General features: G+C 42.7%; 1 protein-coding gene across 1 annotated transcript in view; it reads right to left on the bottom strand.

Moving 5' to 3' along the window:
• Positions 1–18,284, bottom strand: part of stox1 (storkhead box 1) — a gene marked incomplete at its 5' end in the record, with an annotated part of 31,802 nt that extends 13,518 nt beyond the window's left edge. Inside the window, one exon of the mRNA XM_083897446.1 lies at positions 17,900–18,284. Coding sequence (XP_083753572.1) covers positions 17,900–18,284 — 385 coding nt within the window. The remainder of the gene's footprint in view (positions 1–17,899) is intronic.
• Positions 18,285–23,590: the final 5,306 nt, after the last annotated feature.

Genomic DNA, 23,590 nt, shown 5'->3' on the forward strand with positions numbered 1-23,590 from the left:
TAAAAAAAAGAGCTTTACAAACTGGGACAGTAGCATTTTTTTTTAAGATTTTAGTTATTATTTTGCCTATGAAATCTGACAATTATGTGCTATTTGATGCTGCAGTGAACATAAGTAGCATACTACCCCTTAATACGTAAATATTAAACACAGATTAACACCTTATGGAGGAAAAATCTTAATTCATGTCGTAATAGAGGTAGAATAAGGTTACGTAGAATAGTGAGCTAAAGGGCTAGTATGCTACTTATATATGTTAGTAAGCACCTAGTTAATGGTGAATATGTGTTCCCTAATCTAAAGTTGTAAGAGTTCTTGATCCACAACCGCCTCCATCAGGAAGTTAAAGCTCACATATAGTGGTCCTATCGCACATATTTTAGTTATGGAGTTCTACTTACATACATTTACTTGTTTTTATGGTCAAAAACCTCCTAGTTTCTGCAAGCGAACTGATAGAAATCTCTCCTGACTGAAGCTCCTGTCAGCCGCGCTGTTTCAGACTGAAATCTCACCTTAATGATTAATGCTTAAAGGTGCATTATGTAATAAATCTAAAGCAACTGGTAATAAAATCCTCCTAATATGTCACAGAGACTCAGGAATAATGTTCATATAACGAACTGAATTCACCAAAAAAACAACAGTACAGACAAAATATCTGCATTAAAAAAAATATTTTGCAGACGGCAAATCTTGTTTTGTCGTCATGTGGCGCCACCTACCACCGTCTACCAATCATTGCAGTCAGTAGAGTCTCAGCTGCCGAGCAACCACCGGTTGCCAGTTACGTCAGAAAACGAAACCAAAAAGACCTCTGTATTTTGAATTTGAGTGTAGTAACCGTTTTTGGCCACATTCTTACATATGGCATCTTTAATGATTACTAATAAAGGGCTAGTATGCTAAATGTACATGTTAGTAAGCACAGAGTTAATGGTGAATGTGTGTTCCCTGATCTAAAGTGTTGCTATTTGATGCTGCAGTGAAGGTGATGATGTAGATAATGACTAATATATGGATCGTGGAGCTTGGCAAACGTGTTGTTTCGAGTATTTCTAACAATTTATACCAAAATAAATCTGTTAGAGAAGAGATTTTTGACACATTGTCACGTATGATTACGCCAAAAGCAAAGCAAAAATGATTTTCCGGTAGTTTCATGTGCCAAAGTGTATACCTCATTTGACGATACAGATTGAATGAGCTCATTGCAGCCTATTAAATAGCGTTCGCCGGTAAAATGAAGTGACAAAACCCCCAGTTCCTCAGCTCTGAATGTGTATTACACTTTCCCACGTCAGAATAAACTGCTGCCCGCGGCGAGAGAATAAAAACTGCTGAAGCCGACTGATGATTGACAAGACACTGGATCGTCTCTCCCCACTGAGACCCGTCTGTCTGCTGACGCTGATCAATGCCACATGTATTCATATGGCTGTGTTTTTCGCCAGCCTCAGAGTCCCATTTTTTTATTTTTTTTTTACATTGTGATTGCATTACCTCCGGTTTTCTTGGACGATAAAAACAACGAGACGTACAATTTCTCCAAATATTTCTCCGCTTCGAACAGGAAGGAGGGAAATCCTCCCAATCACGAGCTCCAGCCAACTGATGGATTGAAATGATAAAAGTTAATGAAGTTCTGGAGGAGAAAGAACAAACTCCCGAGCATCGCGTCGTCCGTCTCTGGCATCTCAACGCCGAGTTAAAAATACACAACAGAGACGCAGCTGTCGTGACAGACTTAAATAATATGTTTCCTACTTTATCTCACTGTTGGAGAGGTATTCTCAACTGGAGACTGAAGTGTGTACACTGCTCAATCTCCTGCACCAAAGTCCATAGAAATAAATGGTAACACACATTCACCACTAACTAGGTGCTTACTAACATGCTTATAAGTAGCATACGAGCCCTTTATTAGTAAATATTAAAGGCGCCATATGTAAGAATGTGGCCAAAAACGGTTACTGCACTCAAATTCAAAATACCGACGTCTTTTAGGTTTCATTTTCTCTGCCATTGTACACTCTTAGAAATAAGGGTTCCAAAAGGGTCCTTCTACAAGGGCTGAGGTTCTACCTGGAACCATTTGCTTCTGAAAAACTCTTTCCCGAAGAAAGTGTTTTTCAAGGGTTCTTGGTCACACTAATGGTTCCAGGAAGAACCATTTTGATCCAGAGAACCCTTTAAAACCCCTTTCCTGAATAAATGGTTTTAAAAGGGTTCTTGGTGGAACCTTTATAAAAAGGTTCTACCTGGAGCCAAAAAGAGTTCTCCTTTGAGGACAAGCCGAAGAACCTTATATGGTTCTACTTAGCACTTTTATTTCCAAGTGTAGCTTAGACATACCTTGCAACCCGTGGTTGTGCGGCAGCTGAGACTCTACTGGCTGCAATGACTGGTGGACAGCGGTAGGTGGCGCCACATGCCGAAACAAGATTTTCTAAAAAGAAAATGCTAAAAATCGATGATTTTCTCTAAGACAGGGGTCTCAAACTCAAATGACTTGGGGGCCAATGCGCATATACTGCAGTCAAGAGGGGGCCGACCAAGAGAACAACAAGTGGGGAATAAAACAACTGTTCACAATATTCACACATATGCTTAATAATACTATTTATGGTGCAAAATTAATGTATTAATATCAAAAACAGATATTTATTTTAAATTACATAAATAATAGTGTGGACAACTGTCATTAAAATTCCTTCCAGGAGCCGTTTCGGGGGCCACTGACATTCGTGACTTAGGCCCTAACAACTGTATTCATATATGTAATTGAATGTTGTATATGATACAATTAAAATTAGGATAATTATGACCAAATGTCTTATTATTACTGGTATAAAACCTTCGCTGGCAGCTGTGCCTCAGCTACACACTGTGTTTAAAAGACGCTGAGGTCGTGGGCCATGTTTTCATTAAGTGGGGGGCCGCATGTAATCGATTGGGGGGGGCCCGCATGTGGCCCCCCGGGGCCGCCAGTTTGAGACCCCTGCTCTATGGAATTTGGTGCGGGAGAAACGTATGTTTCCAGTTTAAAATCCGTTTTTCTCTGCTGGCAGCCAGGCATTTTTGCAGCAAGAGTCATGCAGGGCAGTGCTGCACAACCACACCTCAGCAAACCTGGACTAGCCCTTTATTATTTTTAGTTTATAGCAGCGTTGTTCTGTTATCAGTTGCAGCCTTTTACCAACTTGGAAACTGTTCAACCGACGAATAAAAAACTCTGAACAGACCAAGTCTATCTGTAAAATTGCTTTTAATAACCTGAAACATCGGTGGTAATGTTGTGTTTATTACGGCCGTGGCCTGGTCATGAGGGAGTCACCACCACCACCGCTGCTGCTGTAACAGCACGTCTGTTCACCATTTCCACGGCCTCTCACACACACGCACACACACACACCATCTTATCTCATCCTGCTATCATCTAATCTTTAAGGCTCCAGTGGGCAAACAGACTAATCTCCTCTCTCTCTCTCATTAAGGACACACTGCACTGCATTCAACAGCGACTCGTAACCCTGCCCAAAAACTGCAGAAATCACTCCCCCGTCGACGCGAGACCTTGTGAAGGACACGCTCCGGCGGATCTGCACGTCGCGAACGCCATCTAAAACTCGGCCGGAGACAATGTCAAACATTCATGCAGTCCAGATTTCACGTTTAACAGGAAGCGAGGCCCCGGCCCAATGCTTTAATTCATGTCATGACTCCTGGTTCCTGGTCCCATGATCTCACACAGATCAGTGTTTTTGGCTCCAGCGGGGCCCTCCGTGACTCCGCCCCCCCCCCCCCCCCCTTCCTCCTCTTCTTAAGTGAGTGCAAGTGCTTTTTTTTTTTTTTTTTACGAGGTTTGTGTCTTGCACTGTTGTGGGCGTTTGCAGTAAAACGGCCCAATAAAGCGAGTGAAGCGATCCCTTCAGAGAGCGATCACATGTTCCCCCACCAACCAAACACTGGCCTTTTCTGTGCTGCCACAAGAAATATGGCTATTGTTGAACGTATTCTAGTGTACATGAGATGAAAAATGTCAATTATTCTTAAAGTGATAGTTCGGAATTTTGGACATAAGACCTATTTTACAACTCAGCCGGTGTGATGGAGACGTCTGGAGACGTTTTCAAGAAATTCCATTCCGTTCTTCTAGTTGCCGAGTTCGCTGGTGCTATGGCTAGCACAAGTCAATGGTACGAGTTAGCATGGCATTGGAAACACTCATACCGACTCCAGAGTGCACCCGAGGCAAATCGATTGTTACGGCAGACTATCGGTGTACATATCTTGAAAACGTCTCCAGACGTCTCCATCACACCGGCTGAGTTGGAAAATAGGTCTTATGTCCTAAATTCCGAACTATCCCTTTAAGGCCACATTATGCTTCTCCGACTCTGAACCCTGGAGACCTCTCGAGCCTTCATAGTTCTCCGTCGTGGTGCCGGATACGCACTGCAATTTCCCGCCCGATCAGGAGGGGTCGCTACGCAAGGTTGTTGTGCTTCTTGCTACAGTGAGCAATGGCGTCCAAGAGAGAGAAAGACGTCTCACATGAAATCCCGGAACACAGTTTTAAGATCATTTGAGGCGAGAAATTAGCCATTTAGAGTCTAAACGTGGTTTGTGTATTAAAATATGACGTATTTATAGTTTGGCAGCGAAGTTGTCGGCGGGGATCAGCTCCGCCTCTGTGGACGCTCGGTGCGCACTGTGGCCGGCACAGAGCCTGCTAGCTGGCTGTAAACTGTGGAATGGATTTCCTGAATGTGGAGTCGTGCATCATTACTCCGCGTCTCATTGAGACACGCCTCAGTTCAGGAAACCCATTCCACTTTTTGCAGCCAGCTAAAATTACTCGTAATCGATTAATCCGTGGATTATTCTCCATAAATTGTTAAAAAACGTTGATCAGTGTTTGTCAAACTGGGAAATGATGATGATGTTCTCCAATGTCTTGTTTTAATGATTTCTTTGTTATGTGGAGCAAAGAAACGAAGAAAATATTGACATTTAAAGGTGCATTATGTAATAAATCTAAAGCAACTGGCCATAAAATCCTCCTCATATGTCACAGACTTGGTAATAATGTTCATATAACAAACTGAACTCACCAAAAACAACAATATTTTGCAGACTGCAAATCATGTTTTGGCATGTGGCGCCACCTACCGCCGTCTACCAGTCAATGCAGTCAGTAGAGTCTCAGCTGCCGAGCAACCACGGGTTGCCAGTTACGTCAGAAAACGAAACCTAAAAGAATTCGGGATTTTGAATTTGAATGTAGTAACTGTTTTTGGCCACATTCTTACATATGGCACCTTTAAGAAACAACCAGAAATCCTGTTTTAATCATGAAAAAAAAACTGATTAATTTAGTCATCGATTCATTGTTTCAGCTCTAGTTAAAATCAGAAAAGAAAAAAGTCCTTTTGAGGCTTTGGTGCTAAAGCGTTAATGGATCTTAGAGAAACGCATCAATAGAATTTTACGGCTTTATTGACCGATTCACCGTAGTAATAACAATAATAATAGTTGTGCCCAGACTTGAAAGAATTGGGTAAATATTTAAACAGGTGGTTAAGTGCGTCTGAGAGCTGGTGTTTAAATATTAAGTGAAGCGTCACAGTGGACTGTGCCCTCTTTGTAATCAGTGCTTAAGAAAACGTCTAAGTTAATTGAAATGTGATTTTAAAAAAACGTGGAAAAGCTTTTGCTGTTGCTCCGTCTGATGAAGGCGTTTCTTTGAGTCGCGTTAGTTTATCAGAGCAGACGAGAAAAATCAGAAGACCGTGACTGAAAAAGTTGAAGCAGTAAAGAGAAACACACACACACACACACACACACACACACACACAGGCTTTTGTGTTGACGAGCATCGCCATAGAAACACCACATCTAATACAAAGACAAAGAAGAAAGAAAGAGCGGCACATGAGTGCAGTCAGAATATCTGCAATCCAGCGACGGGCCCCCGAAGACGTCGCCTGCCAAACCGACTCCTTTGACATTTAACATAAGTTGGTCAGAAAGTATAAACAGGCTGTGACTAAGCCTCTTAATTTGACATTTAAAAAGCTTAAAACATCAGCTCACATAGCCGGTTACCGCAGATGCCGGCTGCAAATCCCCCCCAGCTGCAGAACCGTGAAATAATGCCTTTGCCATCTGATTCAAACTAAGAACCATTTCAGCAGCCGTCCATCACAGAGCTGTTTGTTGTGGCATCGGACGTCAAAAAAAAAAAAATGACCCGGTGCTGAACTGCTGCGATTACATTCGCGTTCCTGCTGTGAAACAGGAAGTACACCTGAGCAGGTGTTTAACAGGAGCCCAGGTATTTTAGAGCGTAACGTGACACCAGTACACGGTCGTGCCAGGAGACAGGATTTTCCCCCCCCACACACTTTACTTCATACCTCTGCAGACCTGACCGGGGGGGGCCACACCCCGGCATATCTGCTTCTCGTCTTCTTTCACGCACATGAACATTAGCCCTTCTCTGCCAGACGTCTGCTGTGTGCGCCGGGTTTCTTTTTAAACCATGGACCACAGTCAGTGGCTTTGCTTTGTTCTTAAAAAAAAAAAAAAAAAAAAAGCCACCATTGCTGTGAAGAATCACTGCAACTATAACATCCAAAAAACCCTCCTCACGTCTCCACTCCAGCCCCTGACGATGTGTTTAAGCCCAAACCCAACATTTAATCTCATTAGAAAATGTTTAGTTAACGGGATTTCTCCAGAGATTAGCGCTTAAACACTAAAAACAAAAAAAAATCACTGAGCTATCCTGAGATTTAGTATAAATAACACTTCACGACTTCATCATGTGTCAGGTTCTCGGACTTTCCAAAGCAACGGCGAGTGCCATGAAAAATATTTTCGTTTTCACTTGATTGGATTTATTTACTTTCAAAAGGAACACAAATAACATTTTCCAGTCGGATCCTGGAATAACTCTAAATACGCAGGGACTTGAGAGAGAATTATGGTCGAAATGCGCAATAATGATGTTAAGTAGTTGGAAAATGAAAACAGTTTTTTTTCTGCTTAATGTAATAGACGAGGGCGTATGATAATAACTCACTTTATAATTACTTTAGACAAAATATCCATCGAGAAAGAAAAGCCTGGTCTAAATTGTTTTTGCTGGTGTACACACTACCGCTCAATCTATACAGTTTTTATTGTGTTTTCCATTAAAAGTCACACTTTTATTCATCAAAAGAGTTGCAAAATGAATAGAAAATATAGTCAAGACATTGACAAGATTAGAAATAATAAATTTTATTCACTTTGCTTTCGTCAAAGAACCAGCAAAACTGTTTTCAGCTGTGCTAACATCATCAAAACAAGGGTTTTCAAGGGTTTTCTAATCATCCAATAGTCTTCTAACGCCATTAGCAAACACAATGTACCATTAGAACACTGGAAATGGGCCTCTATACAACTATGTACATATTCCATTAAAAACCAGACGTTTGCAGCTAGAATAGTCGTTTACCACATTAAAGGCGCCATATGTAAGAATGTGGCCAAAAACGGTTACTACACTCAAATTCAAAATACCAAGGTCTTTTAGGTTACGTTTTCTGACCTAACTGGCAACCCGTGGTTGCTCGTCAGCTGAGACTCTACTGACTGCAATGATTGGTAGACGGCGGTAGGTGGCGCCACATGCCAAAACATGATTTCAATACATAAACACGATTTGCAGTCTGCAAAAGATTTTTCTTAATGCGAATATTTTGTCTGTACTGTTGTTGTTGGTGAGTTCAGTTTGTTATATGAACATTATTCCTGGATTTCTGTGACATATTAGGGGGTTTTATGGCCAGTTGCTTTAGATTTATTACATAATGCACCCTTGACAATGTATAGAGTGTATTTCTAATTCATTTAATGTTATATTCATTGAAAAAATAAGGACATTTCTAAGTGAGCCCAAACTTAAAATGAAGACACCTGTAAAGATCCTTTGTCAACGAGGAACAACCTCACAACATCTGCTGAGTTAGTCTCGTCTGTAAATCTTTAAAATACACAAAACACGACTTTGCTCTGTTTATCAAATAACTGCTCTTTCACTCGACGATTTCCTCGTGTTCCGACGTCATTCTGCTCCGACGACTACAGCTCAAGTCTTTTGTCGTCACTACAGTTTTGTGGCTAACCGGCGGCGTACCTCAAGGTTCATGCCTGGGCCCTTTTCTGTTTTCCTGTTTACAGTGGCAGTCGGCTTCTCAACACCTGCTCCTGAGCCGCTCCACTGATGATTGAACTAAACCGTGCTTCGCCGTGAGCTTTTTGCCAGTTTTGTGTATAGTGTATTTCACTCCACTTTCCCCACAGCGGCACCACACGCACACAAAAAGATTCACACTCCTTAATCAAGAGTGATGACGGTCATTGGCGGCAGGTGAAACCCATTTCCTCCTTTTTAATTGAGCTCAAGGCGCAACAGATCTGTGTTTATTATGCAAGTATTTCCAACAAAGATCTCATCTCGTGCACCTATGATCCATCGCCTCTTTAAAGCCGGTCGGCAAAGACATCTGGTCGCGATCCTTGAGCGTATCCCACCCCCCCTCCCCCCAGTCTCGTAACACAATAACACGGCGCTCTGTCATCTCAGGGGGTTGACTTTCGCATACCGCGGCATTTATCAGCGCTAAACGAAGCAAAGAAAACATCCTGCCGGGAAACACAAGAGTAATATTAATACCAAATTTAATGCAATAAAGGCTCACTTCTAAGTCTAACCCCCCCACTTGTCCGACCGAAGAGTGAACGAAGACCAATCCCGCGAGGGGAAACCCAAGAGGCTGCTAACAGGGTGTATAAGCTGAGGGATACAGGGGGGAAATTGTTCATGTTGGCATTGGTCCATTCCACTGTTATGGGTGAGTCCAATATTTTTGGTCGATAAAGAGGCCGACACGGCTGATTTGCACCGGGGGGGGGGGGGGGGGGGGGGGTGAGCTTCCTGCTGAACGGGAAAGGATGTGGTGAACAAATGACGTGCTGAGAGGCACGCTAGCACACGCACAGCCTCTCGCACGTGTGTCGTAGGCACCGAGTTCAAGGTTCCCCGCGACTATCTGATCCACACGATAAAACACATCTTTTACAACAGGGCGGGATATAGATAGCACAGCGAGACACTCGGCATAAAAAACACAGAGACACATTCTTGGCATGAATTTGACAGGCCATTTAGAAGTCCAACAAATCTGCACATAAATCACACTCAATGCTTCACCTCTTTACATGTGTTAGAATACGTCTCCGTTTAGGATAAATGAAATAAGGGACCGAACCAACGCGTTGTACTTGTTTTCTGTCATAACACGGACGTTTCGCGGTCGCGTATAGTTTATGTCACGGCTTAACGTCACGCTATTTGCGTCCGTCAAGGGGAGCAGCAGAGTTATTCTATTTTAACAAGTGTTGTCTGCGAGAGCGCAGCAGACCTCGCACAGATGTGCGTCCGCATATTTCCCTTCATCAGTGTGTCTTCAAGCAGCCCAATAAAAGGCAGACACTGACGATTCACGGGGGGTTCTTTTTAACAACGGCGGAGTAAAAAAACCCGTTATCGAGGCTATTAGTAACCAAGGCACATATACGACAACAGACAGGCATGTGGGACAACTCAAAGAAATAGAAATTGCGACTGGGAAATTAGCCTATATTTGTGAAAAAAGAGGAATCTTAATGAAATCCATTGTTCGGATTTACCTAAAACATCTTCAACCTTCAAAACACTGATTTTGTTTGTTTTATGTGTTTCATCTAATGTGTTGTTGAGTCAAAGTTATGATTAGTTTAAATCGCTGTAAAAGTCACAAAACACAAAAAAAATTATATTTTTGTTCATAAAAACAAGAGTTTTTGCTCAGGTGTGTTTATATAGCTGGTGAAAACGAGATTGTCTATTGGTTGTGCTGTAAAAAAAAAAAAAAAAGGACATAAAACACTCACGTGCTGCACGTTCTTATCGCCTCCGTATCTACGTTTTGAAAAAAGCAGCATAAATGTTCTGTGTTCGTGTGTGAGTTTAAAGGCGCCATATGTAAGAATGTGGCCAAAAACGGTTACTACATTCAAATTCAAAATACCGAGGTCTTTTAGGTTTCATTTTCTGATGTAACTGGCAACCCGCGGTTGCTCGGCAGCTGAGACTTTACTGACTGCAATGATTGGTAGACAGTGGTAGGTGGCGCCACATGTCAAAACATAATTTCAAAACATAAACATGATTTGCAGTCTGCAAAATATATTTTTTAATGCAAATATTTTGGCTGTACTGTTGTTGTTGGTGAGTTCAGTTTGTTATATGAACATTATTCCTGAGTCTCTGCACCTTTAAAGATTGAAGCTTGAAATATAAGCTGTAAAATAGGTAAACATGGCAAAAATGAGTAATTCAATGGCAGTTCGATAGTTGAAATTGAGTAAAAGTGTTGAAATACCTCTGTCGCACCAACTTTAAGTACAGCTACAAACCTGCTGTTAAACAACATCCAGCATAATGACTGGTATTCATCGGACGACGTCCGCCAACAGAAGCTGGAGAACACCTGGAGCCTCGATGTGTTGCCCATTTTGCCTCCTAAAAAACCCTGTGAAGCTAAATGACCTAAAAGTTGCTTGTTAGCAGGAAGGTTGTGACCTTTGACCTGCGCTGCTTAGTTAGGACAGGGTGGGCCATTTAAACCCGGCGAGGGGGTGTCACGGTTAATAAGCTAACATCTGGAAGAGTTATGGCCATTAGTGGAAGGCTTTGAGACTCTGACAAAATACCCCCATGAAAGGAGACACCCCCCCCCCCCCCCCCCCTTGTGTGAAAATACAACACTTTCAAGTAAGAAAGAGCAGAAATGAGGCTCGGTGAGCCTGCGAGCTCAGGAAATGATCTCAGGAGTAAATGAAGCATTTCAGGAATGCTTCACCACCTCATGGTATGGTGAGATAAATACAACATACCATTGAAAAGGGAAACTTGGCCCAAAAAGTGCAGCATAGCCATGCACGAATCGTCCAGAAACACACACACACACACACAGAGAGGGAGACCTACAGTATGTCCTTCAATGACCGCAGTCAGTGGAGAAAGTAAGAGGTCCGTCCAGGAGACTCGTTCACGTACATGTTCAAAGTGGACGTGGACAGTGTGGAGGACACAGGACACAGGACACAGGACACCTCATTACACCAGCGGCCGACTCCGTATAAATGTTTCACGTCGTGGATCCGCGCTCGTCGTGGCGCGGGAACAATGGAGGCTCTAAATAATGCAGAGTCAGCTTACAGTCATTACCAAAGTCTCTGGTTTCGTTGTTAGCACAGCCGCGGTGGTTCTACGGTGATATTTTTAGCTTTCGGTGAGGGGGGGGGGGTGGGTTGACAATTTAGTTTTGAAAAAAAAAACAATCAACGCGCTTTCATACTCATACTTTCATACTCAGTAAATATCAGATCGAAGGAGTATTTTTTGGGACATTTTTGGAAAACTGAGCCTCTTTTGGCTTCTTTTCTATTGTACAGTTCTAGCACGACTCGGCTCTAGTTGGTATCAGACACAACGTATTAACCCCAACCCGAATCCCAACCCTAACCCTAACCTCAAACCTAACCTCAAACCTAACCCCAACCCTAACCCTAACCCTAGTGACAGGCAAAGCAGTTGTTTTCGATGTAACTGAATCATGAGAATCCGTCACTGAACTGTAATACAACCGAACAGAGTTGTGAGACGGCTCACGATCGCCCGCTTTTAGCAAGATTTGTTTTTTACGTTTTTCAACTCCTTGGGAATCAGGAAACCTCTACTGCAGATTGCTAGCATTTTTCACTTCCGACGTCATTCAGTTGCTGTCGTTTACTCCAGCCATCTTTAGCGGATCAGCACTAAACTTATCGGAAATTACGAAACTTGTACACCTGCAACCCGACAAAACACGAAACACACACGACAGTATTATGGCACCTTTGCATTACACAGTTCTAGTACTACGCCACTCGACTTCGAACTCACGTTCGTCGGCTTTCAGTAGCGCTGTCGCTAAAATACACCAGACTCCTCTGTTAAAGAGAGATTTTAGACATTTCCTTTGCTAAATGTTGGGAGATTGCATTGTTCAGTTTGATTTCTGTGACGGACGTCGCGCTCACGACTCTTCCAGTGACGACACATTTTAGTACTCGCTTGGAACCTCACCAGACCAGGTACTAAAAAAAAGTTCAAGGTACTATCGCTAATGGAAAAAGCAAAACAAACGAATAGAGTTATTGCCAAGTAAAGCGGAGTCGTGCTAGAATTTTCTCATGGAAAAGCACCATTTCAGACTAAAATGAGCAGGTTTGCCGAGAATCTTTGAACCCAAGTAAACATGTCGAAGACTGAAGTCGATGGATAAGAAATTTGAGTTTTTGACCAGTGAGACTGGGTTTTATCAGAGGAAGTTCGGCGATTTGTCTTTCTGTTATGAAGAAAAGTTCGGGGGACAGTTAGCGTGACATAAAAAGATGTAAATAACGGAAAAAGAGAGTCATGCTCGCGAAACATCAAAGATAATAAGTGGATTTGTTGGCTTATTTACTGTAAATGATTTTACGTGACGTGATTATTTGACTGATAACTTTCTCGTATTTCCCCTCCTTACATTCACTCTTTGGTGTAAACACCGTATCCTGATTGTTTTGGAGGGGTCACTGTAAACCGTGATCAGTCAAAGTAGTCGCGTTACAGTGTATATGTAAACACGGCGAACGTCGGGATGGAATCTTGGCGAGCGAGACGTTCGACTGCGCTCACACGGATCATTAACTGAATGACTCTGCGGTGATATTATTCTGTAAACAACTGTTAAAAGCCACAGAAAGAGGAGGACGAGATCATTTGTGAATGAAAGAGGGGAAGAATGATAAACACCCTGCAGACATTAATGAGATTAAGGGAATGAGAGTCAAACGCAGTATCAGTGCCAGTGGGCCCCATTCCCACAAGCATAACAACACACTAACTCCTCACCCTGCCTTCTTAACCCCACTACAATCCCCAACCCTCCCCACTGCCCACGTACCTCCTTTTCTACAGATTCTTCCCTCTAAAAGAGGCCCAGCGATGGCTGAGTGGCCCACAGAAAAAAAAGAAATCCGTCTTCGCTCTCCGGCTTTCAGCACAGATAAGCAGACACGCAGCGGCGAGGAAGCAGTGGGGCCCTTTGCTCAGCAGCCATTTTGACAGGTCACAGTCGGAGAATCGCTGGTGTAAATAATCATATTAATGATGGCTGGATTCCGTTTAGCTCCCTCCTTGTTTCAGGTCGCGGTCGCAATGTGAATGTGACGAGCGACACCTGTGCTTTGTCCTGCTAAAACATGACTGTTTCTGTTACTCTGGACGCCTCAGTTGCCTCAGTTTGGTCCTCATGAACAGACACACCGGGCTTTGTCAATCAATACTATCACACGTGACCGAGGGTGCGTTTGTGTGTATACACCAGTAGCACTCGGACAGACGGGGGACGAGAAACATTTACGCTATCAAACTGCCGAACAACCGAGTTTTCGGAGCAGGAGAACTCACTTCAGTCAGTGCGTTTACAAGACAAGTTGATTTTAGTCAGACTAAGACTTTTGTCATGTTAGTCCGACTAAGACTAGCTCGATTATCGGACTAACTTTTACATTTTAGTCAGACTAAGACTTTTGTCCCGTTAGTCCGACTAAGACTAGCTCGATTATCGGATTAACTTTTCAATTTTAGCCTGACTAAGACTTTTGTCATGTTAGTCCAACTAAGTTAGTCCAAATAAGACTAGATTGATTATCGGACTAAACGTTACATTTTAGTCAGACTAAGGCTTTTGTCGTGTCAGTCCGACTAAGATTAGCTCGATTTTCAGACTAAACTTTCAATTTTAGTCAGACTAAGACTTTAGTCATGTTAGTCCGACTAAGACTCGCGCAATTATCGGACTAACTTTTCGATTTTAGTCAGACTAAGGCTTTTGTCGTGTTAGTCCGACTAAGTTAGTCCGAATAAGACTAGCTCGATTATCGGACTAAACTTTTAATTTTAGTCATACTAAGACTTTTGTCATGTTAGTCTGACTAAGACTAGCGCAATTATCGGACTAACTTTTCTATTTTAGTGAGACAAAGGCTTCTCACCATCCATCTTCGTCGTATGGCTTTTGTTTTTCGGTGACGTTAAGGTCAACTGGAAACCGATACACTGAGGCCGAGTCACACGTATACGGCCAAGTTGTCTTGTTGCCTGTCTTAGTCGGACTAAGGCCTTCGCTCGATTAAACCGTGCATGTAAACGTACTGAATGTTGCCGCTGCCTCCACTTGTGTCCAAATGTCACCGGAGATCTCGACACCACGATACTAAGAAACACTTGAGTTTATGTGCGTTGCGTGCAAAACTCTTTGACTTTAACTCAAAAAGGCACACGAGTCTTAACTCAACGTCTTAAAACTTGTCCCTGAAGAAAGAATCTGAGCAAAGTCACATCTCAGCCTCGCTTTGACCCGGGAGAGGACGGTGGGATGTTTGAAATTCACTGCAACTCATAACTTTCTCTCCGGCTGACGTATTTATATCAGGACAATGTCAAGGCCTTTAAGTGCTGCCTGATATCAGTCACAGAGTCTGACTTTCACAGTCCCTCACTGGCCATGAAACATGAGGGACATTAATCCTGAGTAACAGAAACGCGGCTGCGGTCGTCAGCCAGTCACGCTGATTCACTGCTGACCCACTCTCTGTGAGGAGGAGGCAGTAAACTACACTCTGACGGCACTGCCACTGCTGATTTCCATACAAATTGCTGCAGTGTGAGGCAAAGGATTTGTAGAGGAGGAGAGAACGGCAGCGTCCTCACACAAACATGTTTGCTCACAAGTAGCAGGTGTGAAGCTCAAACATTAAAGAGACACAGGCTGCAGCCTTAAAAACGCCGGCTCATGCATTTTCCCTTTGTGCTGACACGGTGCATACCAACTGCAGCTCAGCATCACCTCTGGTGCACGCGGCTGCTGGATGGTGTGCTTGATTTAACCTCAGAGCAGAAAGTATCTCACAGCAGGACGGCGTGTCAGCCTCCACACTCTGCGTCGCTTCACGCCCTCCCGGGTCACTATATCTCCATATTGAAAAATGCATCAAGCTGAACTCTTAATGTGACTTGTTTTGAATGTTGTACTTAATGAATTATGCAAACAAGGTTTATTATAAACAGACGTCTCAACCGTTTGGTAGAGGCCTGTATCTGAAATACTGAGTCTAATCTAAAAAAAAATCATCATAAGTTTCATAAGTAAATAAAATAAAATAATAAAAAATACAAATAAATAATTTTTGCTTTGCTTTTTTCTTGGTGTGTACCCTTTTGTCTTGATGCTTCATAGCGGAAGTTTGTTTTGCAAAACTGATCAAAGATCCAGGAGAAGACACAAACTACATCGTCTTTTCACATTTTTAACAGCGATGCTAACTCCTGCATCATTTTTGACTGTTAGCATAGCAGTTACCCAGGGCAAACATCTCTTTTCACAGCTAACTAGGGCAGCACTCAATATTTTCTACTCCCTCATTTGAATTAATTGAAAGCAACAGTCAGTACGTGTACATGCACAGTTTAATCCAGCTAAGGCCGTCATAGTCTGACTAAGACAAGCAAACAGACAGTATAGTCCGAGTATATGCGGATGATAACATTGATTTATTGGCACTATAAGCTAGTGCGTATTTTAATCAGAAGGAAATTTTGGTGCATGAGCAGAACGCCAGAAGTCCGACTCCAGTCAGACTAAGTGTATGCATGCAGGAGTAATCAGACTATGAATCAGACTATCGTGTTTACATGACATTAAGAAAATGGAATTATTGTCTTAGTCCAATGAAAACCAGACTTTTAACATGTAAACACACTGAATGTCAGTGAATTCCATGGTGCGGTGCTGTTGTTGTTGTTGTTTTTCCTTTTTCCTCTGATGTCCACATTCACGCACAAACTCAGCTCGGTGTTAACTGTCCTGTTTTAGCAGGTTCACCTGGGTTTCACAAATCACAGGGTTGGAGTGCAAAAAGAGGCTTCTCTTCGGCAGCTGGCGGAGACGCAAACAAGTCAACAAATGAACAAAAGAAACAGAAAGACTATAAAAAGAGAAAAGAGGCAGCTGCTGGACCAGAGAGCAGCTCTGTGCCAGAGCTCCTGTCTGGGACAGTGTTTTAACAACACTGATGAGACCGGCTTCCTCTCACACAAGGTGAAGCGATAATAGCATGTTTTTTAAGGTGGAAGGTGACACAAAACATCAAATCAACAACCAAATATGCATTTTCCACAACCTGCAGTTCTGTATCTTCCTGACCTGGTGAGTCCGTCTAAGAATACTGTCATTAAAAACAGTCTAAAACACAAGCCACACAAGGTTGTCATTTTGTCCAGCAGCTGGTGCTGTCAGGCATTAACAGCCCATGAGCTCATGATATAGGAGGCTGCATAAAGGTTTCCATTCACCGTGTGTGTGTGTGTGTGTGAGTGTGTGTGTGTGCCGCTTACAGTATACGCTGGCCTGAAATTAATCCAGGGGAAAAAACGAGGGAAGGAGTTCGTAATCTGAAGGAATTAAGCGACACACAAGACGAGAGATGAAACAATTAATCGACTATTGATCGTCGGTTTGAAGCGTTTTTTCATGATTAAAACAAGATTTCTGATTGTTTTAGCTTCTTAAATGTGAATATTTTCTCGGTTTCTTTGCTCCACGTAACAAAGACATTGTTAAAACTGAATCAAAAACAAGACAATTCGAGAACATCGTCATTTCCAGGTTTGACAAACAACGATCAATGATTTTTAACGGACCAAACGGTGAATCTAATATGAAATTAAGTGTTAGTTGCAGCTCTGCACAACACTGTGTCGGCAAGGATAGGGAAGCAGTCGTCAGGGATTATTCTCAGACAATATTTGGATGGAATATAATCTGTCAGAGCAGCTCAGTGGATGAAGCAGTGATGGACTAACCCAGGGGTGTCAAACTAATTTTCTCTGAGGGCCACATCAGCATAATGGTGACCCTCAAAGAGCCTCAGATGTAACCGTTATAAAGAATAAATGTAACTAAACATAATGTAAAATAAAGGTAACTACTCTGTAACATATTGCTAAATAGCTTTCTGTATTTATTACTTATTCAAGTTACAAATATGATGCATTATAGATGTAACCCGGTCCGCGATGGTGATGGCCGTCACTTTGCGGGGTAACGCAATCGCCATGCATTGTGGGAAATGTAGTTTATGGTCAATGCACGCCTTTAAGCAGCATAGACCTATTTTAACACAGATTTTTAATCACTCGCGGGCCTCATAAAAACGACGTGGCGGGCCACATCTGGCCCCCGGGCCTTGAGTTTGACATAACGTGGACTAACCCCATCCCTGTAGCTGTGGTGTTTAAATCGCTCTGATTTATTCACAATTACGAGAAGACAATATTGGCTTGTGGTTGTTTCACAAGGGAGACGACGAGTGTTCTGTTTGTGACAGAAAGACAAATGACACACAAAAACAACAACAACAACAAATCACTGTTGATGCTGCAACACTTGGGTGTGGGTGTGTGTGTGTGTGTGTGTGTGTGTGTAGGAGGAGCAGTGTGAGGAGAGGTGTCTCAATCACACAGCTCCATGGTGTCCAAACTTTATGGCTTTCACACATTTCTCTCACTGAGGTAAACAAACGTGTGATTCAACAGTGTTTTGTGCCTGTGTTTCCTGTGCCATCACTACTTTTCTTCTCTTTTATGTGATAATAAAGTGCAGAATATTACAAACATGAGTGATAATAAAGTGTAGATTATAATACATACCGACAGCTTTGATGATGAAACCCTTGGGTGACCTCAGAGCCCTGCGCATCCACGCTTCTCTCAGCACCTCCAGGTTGTTCGCGTTCCCCTGAACGAAAAGCACCAAATTTTCCATCCATCCTTGAAAGTGCACCTCGGCGATGGCCTTGACCAGCCTCTTATTCCAGAAACTGCGCGAGTTTTGCGCTTTAAAGTCCGCGAACACCTCCTGACCGCTGACGGTGTTGGCGTTGGTGTTGGTGTTGGCGGCGCTGAGCTTCTCTCCGCCGCCGGCGCGCAAACTCTCCTCGCCCGGGCCGAAGATCACGGCTAATGACGCGGCTGAGAGTTGAACGACCCGCTGCTGGTGCTGCTGGTGCTGCTGGTGCTGGTGGTGGTGAGACATTTCCGACGCCCTTTAACGACCGAACACGGCCGCGATCATTCCTGTGATGCAAAAAAGCACTTGGTTAAAAAAAAAGACAAAGTCCGTGCGCAGGAAATCCGAAATAAACGCCGGGTTTCGCCGCGCATTCCTCCACACACACACACAGTGAGTCTGGAGCGTGCAGTCAGTGAATGAACCGGAGGCGCAGAAAGGACTGCGACTGGTGTCTGTGTGCTTCCAGGGAAACCAGAGACGGTGCTAGAGAGGAGGAGGGTCCATGTGCTGCTGCTGCTGCTGCTGCTGCTGGGACACACACAGGTAAACTTGAAGACCTCCCACTGACTCATGGATCCTCTGCAGGAACAGCAGTCATGATCATATCTGCTTCCCTGTGGTCATGAAAACATTTTAAAAGTGTGTCTTCATCATCAGTCAGAATGTGTTTCATCAACATTCAATCCGGGGTCAAATTACTCTACAGTGCCAAAGGGGTGTGCCAAAAAAATCGATTCACATAAGAATCGCAATTCTTCTATAAAATGTCCCAGAATCGTTTTTTTTTTTGTTTGTTTTTTTAAATATAAAGAAGCACTTTTGTTTGTATTACTTATGCAATATGTGATATTGCTTTTATGCAACAGTTACAACAATTCCATCTAAGTGTGGATAAATGTTTAAAACTTAAAGCAAAAGTTCGGAAGTTCCAATTAACGCTGTTTTTTTTAGTGTGTATCTGCGTCATTACCTGGTTTACGAAGCCCTGAAGGTTCAAAACAAACAGTTCAGCCACTGCTGAGAACGCTGTGTTTTATTGTAATCTCGGGCTCAGTGAGATCTCTGAAAAAACACGGTTACGTCCGGTTACGTAAACATCGGTTCTCCTGAACAGCAGATCGTCCTGCTCCGGGCACTAGTCCGGGCACATCCGGTTGCGTACATTGAACCGTAGAAGAAGAATAACGTCCGTTGTTAAATCAATGTTTTGATAATGAGTAGCAGTGCATCCACCGTTCCAGAGGGGGGAGCTGTGCTTCTGAGAGCTGGTGTGCTGATTATGTCACTTCCAGGTATTGGCCAATCACAAGACAGTTGGGAAGGCTCTACGCTGGCTGGCCAATCACAACACACTCTGTCTTCTGGGGGTGAGAGTTCAGTCTGAAATATCGCGGGTGAGGAGAGCGTCAGTGAGGAGAGATTTCTATCGGCTTGTTTACAGAAACAGGAGGTTTTTGAGCATAAAAACTGTTAATGTATGTAAGTAGACCTCCATAACTAACATATATCTATCTCATATCTCATATATACTATCGTGAGATAGTAAAAGAGTAGAAAAGATAACATTCATGTTGTTATTTGGAGTGATCCTCATGCTGTTCCATTCATTTTTTTCCGAAGTACACGCTCTCACTAAGTGTGTTTACATGCATGTTAAAAGTCAGACTTTAGTTGGACTAAGTCAATATTTTGGTTTTCTTAATGTCACGTAAAACATGTTAGTTAGTTAAACTAAAATTGAGCTTGTCTTAGTCGGACTAATATACCTGGATAATGTGATTCATAGTCCGATTAATCCAGCATGTATACACTATTCTGTGGCGTAAAGGTCAACAGGAAACTGATTCAATACGTACTAGCTTATAGAGAGATTATAGAGTACACGGCCAATAAATCAACTTCCCCCTCCACATGTATACTCGGATTTGGCAAGTTGTCCGATTGCCCCTCTTAGTCAGACTATGGCCTTAGCTTGATTAAACTGTAGTGACTGATAACAGTGTGTGTGTACCGAGGGGTAACGGTGTATTCAGTGATTGTAGGACCAGGGTGATCAATGAGGTCAATGATTCGTAAACACAAATGTCGAGTGAGGAAAACAAGAAAAAATGCAAAAAAAAAAAAAGCTGATTCATGAAAAATGCACATGTGCCTCTGCCACAGGGAAAATATTTGCCCCTGAAATGAGAACCATTCCCTCCCATTAGACCCAGTTTTTTTTCTGAGGCTGTAACAAGCAGAGTCAGAATTACAGTCAGACAGACAGACAGACAGACAGACAGACAGACAGACAGACAGACAGACAGACAGACAGACACCTTGTGTATATCACATATTCAGAAAGCCCCCCCCCCTTTAAAGCCAGGGACCAGTGTGCCTCAGTGTGGTATTAGAGCCCATGTGGGAACAGGATATTGCGCTTCCTCTGTACATGAAAAGAATACATCACCTCAGCCTACACTGGATGAATTATGTGCCGTCCACTGCGGGGAAACGGAGTCGAGTAAAGCGTAAGAGTGAGATCGGGAGGGAGGGGCGAAAAAAAAAAAAAAAGGGAAAAAGTTGCCAAAGATTGTGTGCGAGATAATGAATGAACGCAAGTTGTCGAGATAATTTGTGGCTCATGCTCTTAAAGCCCCTTTGATTGTGACTTTAAACACAGCCAGGCTGGAGCTCACACTGACTGCAAGTCGCTGCAAATTCCTGCACACGTTAGTTCAAACACACAAGAGTGTCAAAACAAAAAAAGAACAACTTTATAGTCTGGTTCTACATCTTTTTATTAAGCTAAACTAAGCTTTACAGCCACTGGCTGTATTTAAAATGGATTCAGTCTTACAGTTTGACAAGTGAAGCTCAGAAGGAAGAATGGAATTAGCAGTTAGCCACCAGGGGGCGACTTCAGTGGTCGCCAAAAAGAAATCTAGAGTTCTAATGGAGGTCAAAGGGGGAAAAGTTTGTTTTTAATGTCAGCAAACAGGTTCCTGAGGAGTTAATGGTTTAGTTTGAGTTATTCTTAGATTAGATTCTTCAATAGAACATGATGTCAATTAAAAAAAGAACATAAACATAAAATAGAACATAAACCACTTAAAGGTGCCATATGTAAGAATGTGGCCAAAAACGGTTACTACATTCAAATTCAAAACACCAAGGTCTTTTAGGTTTCGTTTTCTGACGTAACTGGCAACCCGTGGTTGCTCGGCAGCTGAGACTCGAATGACTGCAATGATTGGTAGACGGCGGTAGGTGGCGCCACATGTCGTAACGTGATTTCAAAACATAAACATGATTTGCAGTCTGCAAAATATTTTTTTAAATGCAACTATTTTGTCTGTACTGTTGTTGTTGGTGAGTTCAGTTTTTTATATGAACATTATTCCTGAGTCTCTGTGACATATTAGGAGGATTTTATGGCCAGTTGCTTTAGATTTATTACATAATGCACCTTTAACATCCAATTAGTCTTCTGACCTAATTCCCAGTCTTTTAAAAAGTTAATTTTACTTCTTTAATAACTGTTCTTTGGCTGATTGAGCAGCCTGTTGCACATGGATAAGAGATTGTACTTTTAACCTGTTATGCCTTTATTTAAGAGTTGACAGCAGAGATGTGGAATGCAACTTAAGTCCAGATTCATTAAAGGAAGTGTTGGGGGTTGAACCACCGAGGACACAGAAGCAAGAGAAAAAACAGGGTTTTGAGAACCTATTAAGAAGGTGTTTGTGAAAACGAATTCCTACAGATCGGCGACTTTTGTTCCCACAACGCGACTGTTATTACAGCACATAAATATTTCAAGCGCCGTTCGCCTGACATGGAAATGCTCTCACTGTTTGGTTACCGCTAACTTCCTCCAGATAAAAACATTGGCACATACACTCACGCGTTATCTGAGCATGGACAATGGGACCTGACCCGCCAGTCTGCGCTGCGTTTTTTTTTTTAAATCTGAGGGCCTCTTTCTTCCAAATGTTTAGTCTGCTGGTGGGGCTGATTATCAAGAAGCGAGAGTTCACCGAGTTACCGTAATTATATGAAATCCTGCACTCTGGCCTCAGATTTTCAATTAGCATACGTATCTGTGCCCCTCGCCGTGCACTGAAGCAATTTCAGAGTCGTATCAGGTGTCTCTGAATGGCCAGAGACCCTGATGTGATCAGTGTATATTTTTGAATATGATAATTTCAATGAGTCACTACACACAGACTAAAACATCTGGTCCTGCTATAAGAGCTCTGGCTCTGGGGGCATTTTTCTGAATAAAATGCCCCCAGAAGGCTTCCCCCTTTTACCTCCATGCCAAGAATAAATATGACCCAAAATAGCATGTAACTCTTCAGCAGAATTCCTGCTCGTGAGCCAATATTTGTACACCGTATATAACTTCTGCATCAGTAAAACCTTGTGGAAGCCACGTGTTTTTCGAGGGAGTATCACCTTATCGTTGGTGTTTGGACGAGACAGAGGCATTCCGACAGAAAGGGTCAGCGCTGGTGGAGGTCAGAGGTCACCAGAGGGTCAGTTACAGGCCATTTGTCCAGGAACCTGTCAAAATAGAAAGGAAATTCGGTTTAGACATTGAAGAGAAATCAGGACGTATGGCTGTGATTGATTGCTGTTGAAGGCTATATATGCCAGATGTGTATCATCACTCATCTCATCAAAACACACATTTGCTCCATTAAATCCCAACAAGTCAGAGCAAAAACCATGACAGGAAGATTGCAAGATTTGTACGAGTCCTCCTGCTGTCAGGCGCTCTCCATCGGTCTGTCACTCATTTTTATTCTTGGTTGTTCGATTCTCAGTGAGTCCAAAATGTCAAGGTAAACAGAAGGATACTGCTACTATCTTGTTCAGGGCAGATTGGTGAATGTACAGCAAAGTCACAGTGCACTTCCTGTTTCAGATGACCTACTTCCTGTGTGCAGGTCATGGTTTGCAGACATTGTCCAGGGCGGGTCCCTGGTCTCACATATGAAGTTTCAAGGTAATCGGTCAATATGTAGCAAAGTTATAAGGCACTTCCTGTTTTGTGGCGAATGGTCGAAATTTGCCACTTGCAGTTTGTTTGTTTGTTTTATGCTAATACGATAAACAGAAGAGTTCGCTCATTTACGTTAAAGTGTGCAAATCGCCAAGATGGACGCCAAATTCAAAATGGCCGACTTCTTGTTGAGTTGAGGCCAATCTGAAGGGGAAAAATTTTGGCCCGTCAAATATGTACTGTGTTGTAGTTAGAACTTGATTAGAAGGTGTCACCAGCCGTTTATCGTGGATGACGGACTGGTCTTACGTGGTTTTCGTATTCCCGTAGCAGCCCAACAACCCAGCGAGGGGAAGTCTGTCGATAAATAGCTGGTTACTGCATGTTATTTATTCGCCGATATAGACGATTTCCGTTTTGTACATAAAGTACAGTGCAGTACATCAGGTACGTCGTAATTCTCCAGAGCAGACTGTCGCACCAGCTAAAACATCTGTGAAAGTATTCCCGATACAAATCTAACACAACAAATCTGCAGATTTAGAGTTCACGTCCGTCG

The sequence above is a fragment of the Microchirus variegatus genome (genome assembly GCF_963457635.1).
Source record: "Microchirus variegatus genome assembly, chromosome: 11".
Taxonomy (NCBI): Eukaryota; Metazoa; Chordata; class Actinopteri; order Pleuronectiformes; family Soleidae; genus Microchirus; species Microchirus variegatus.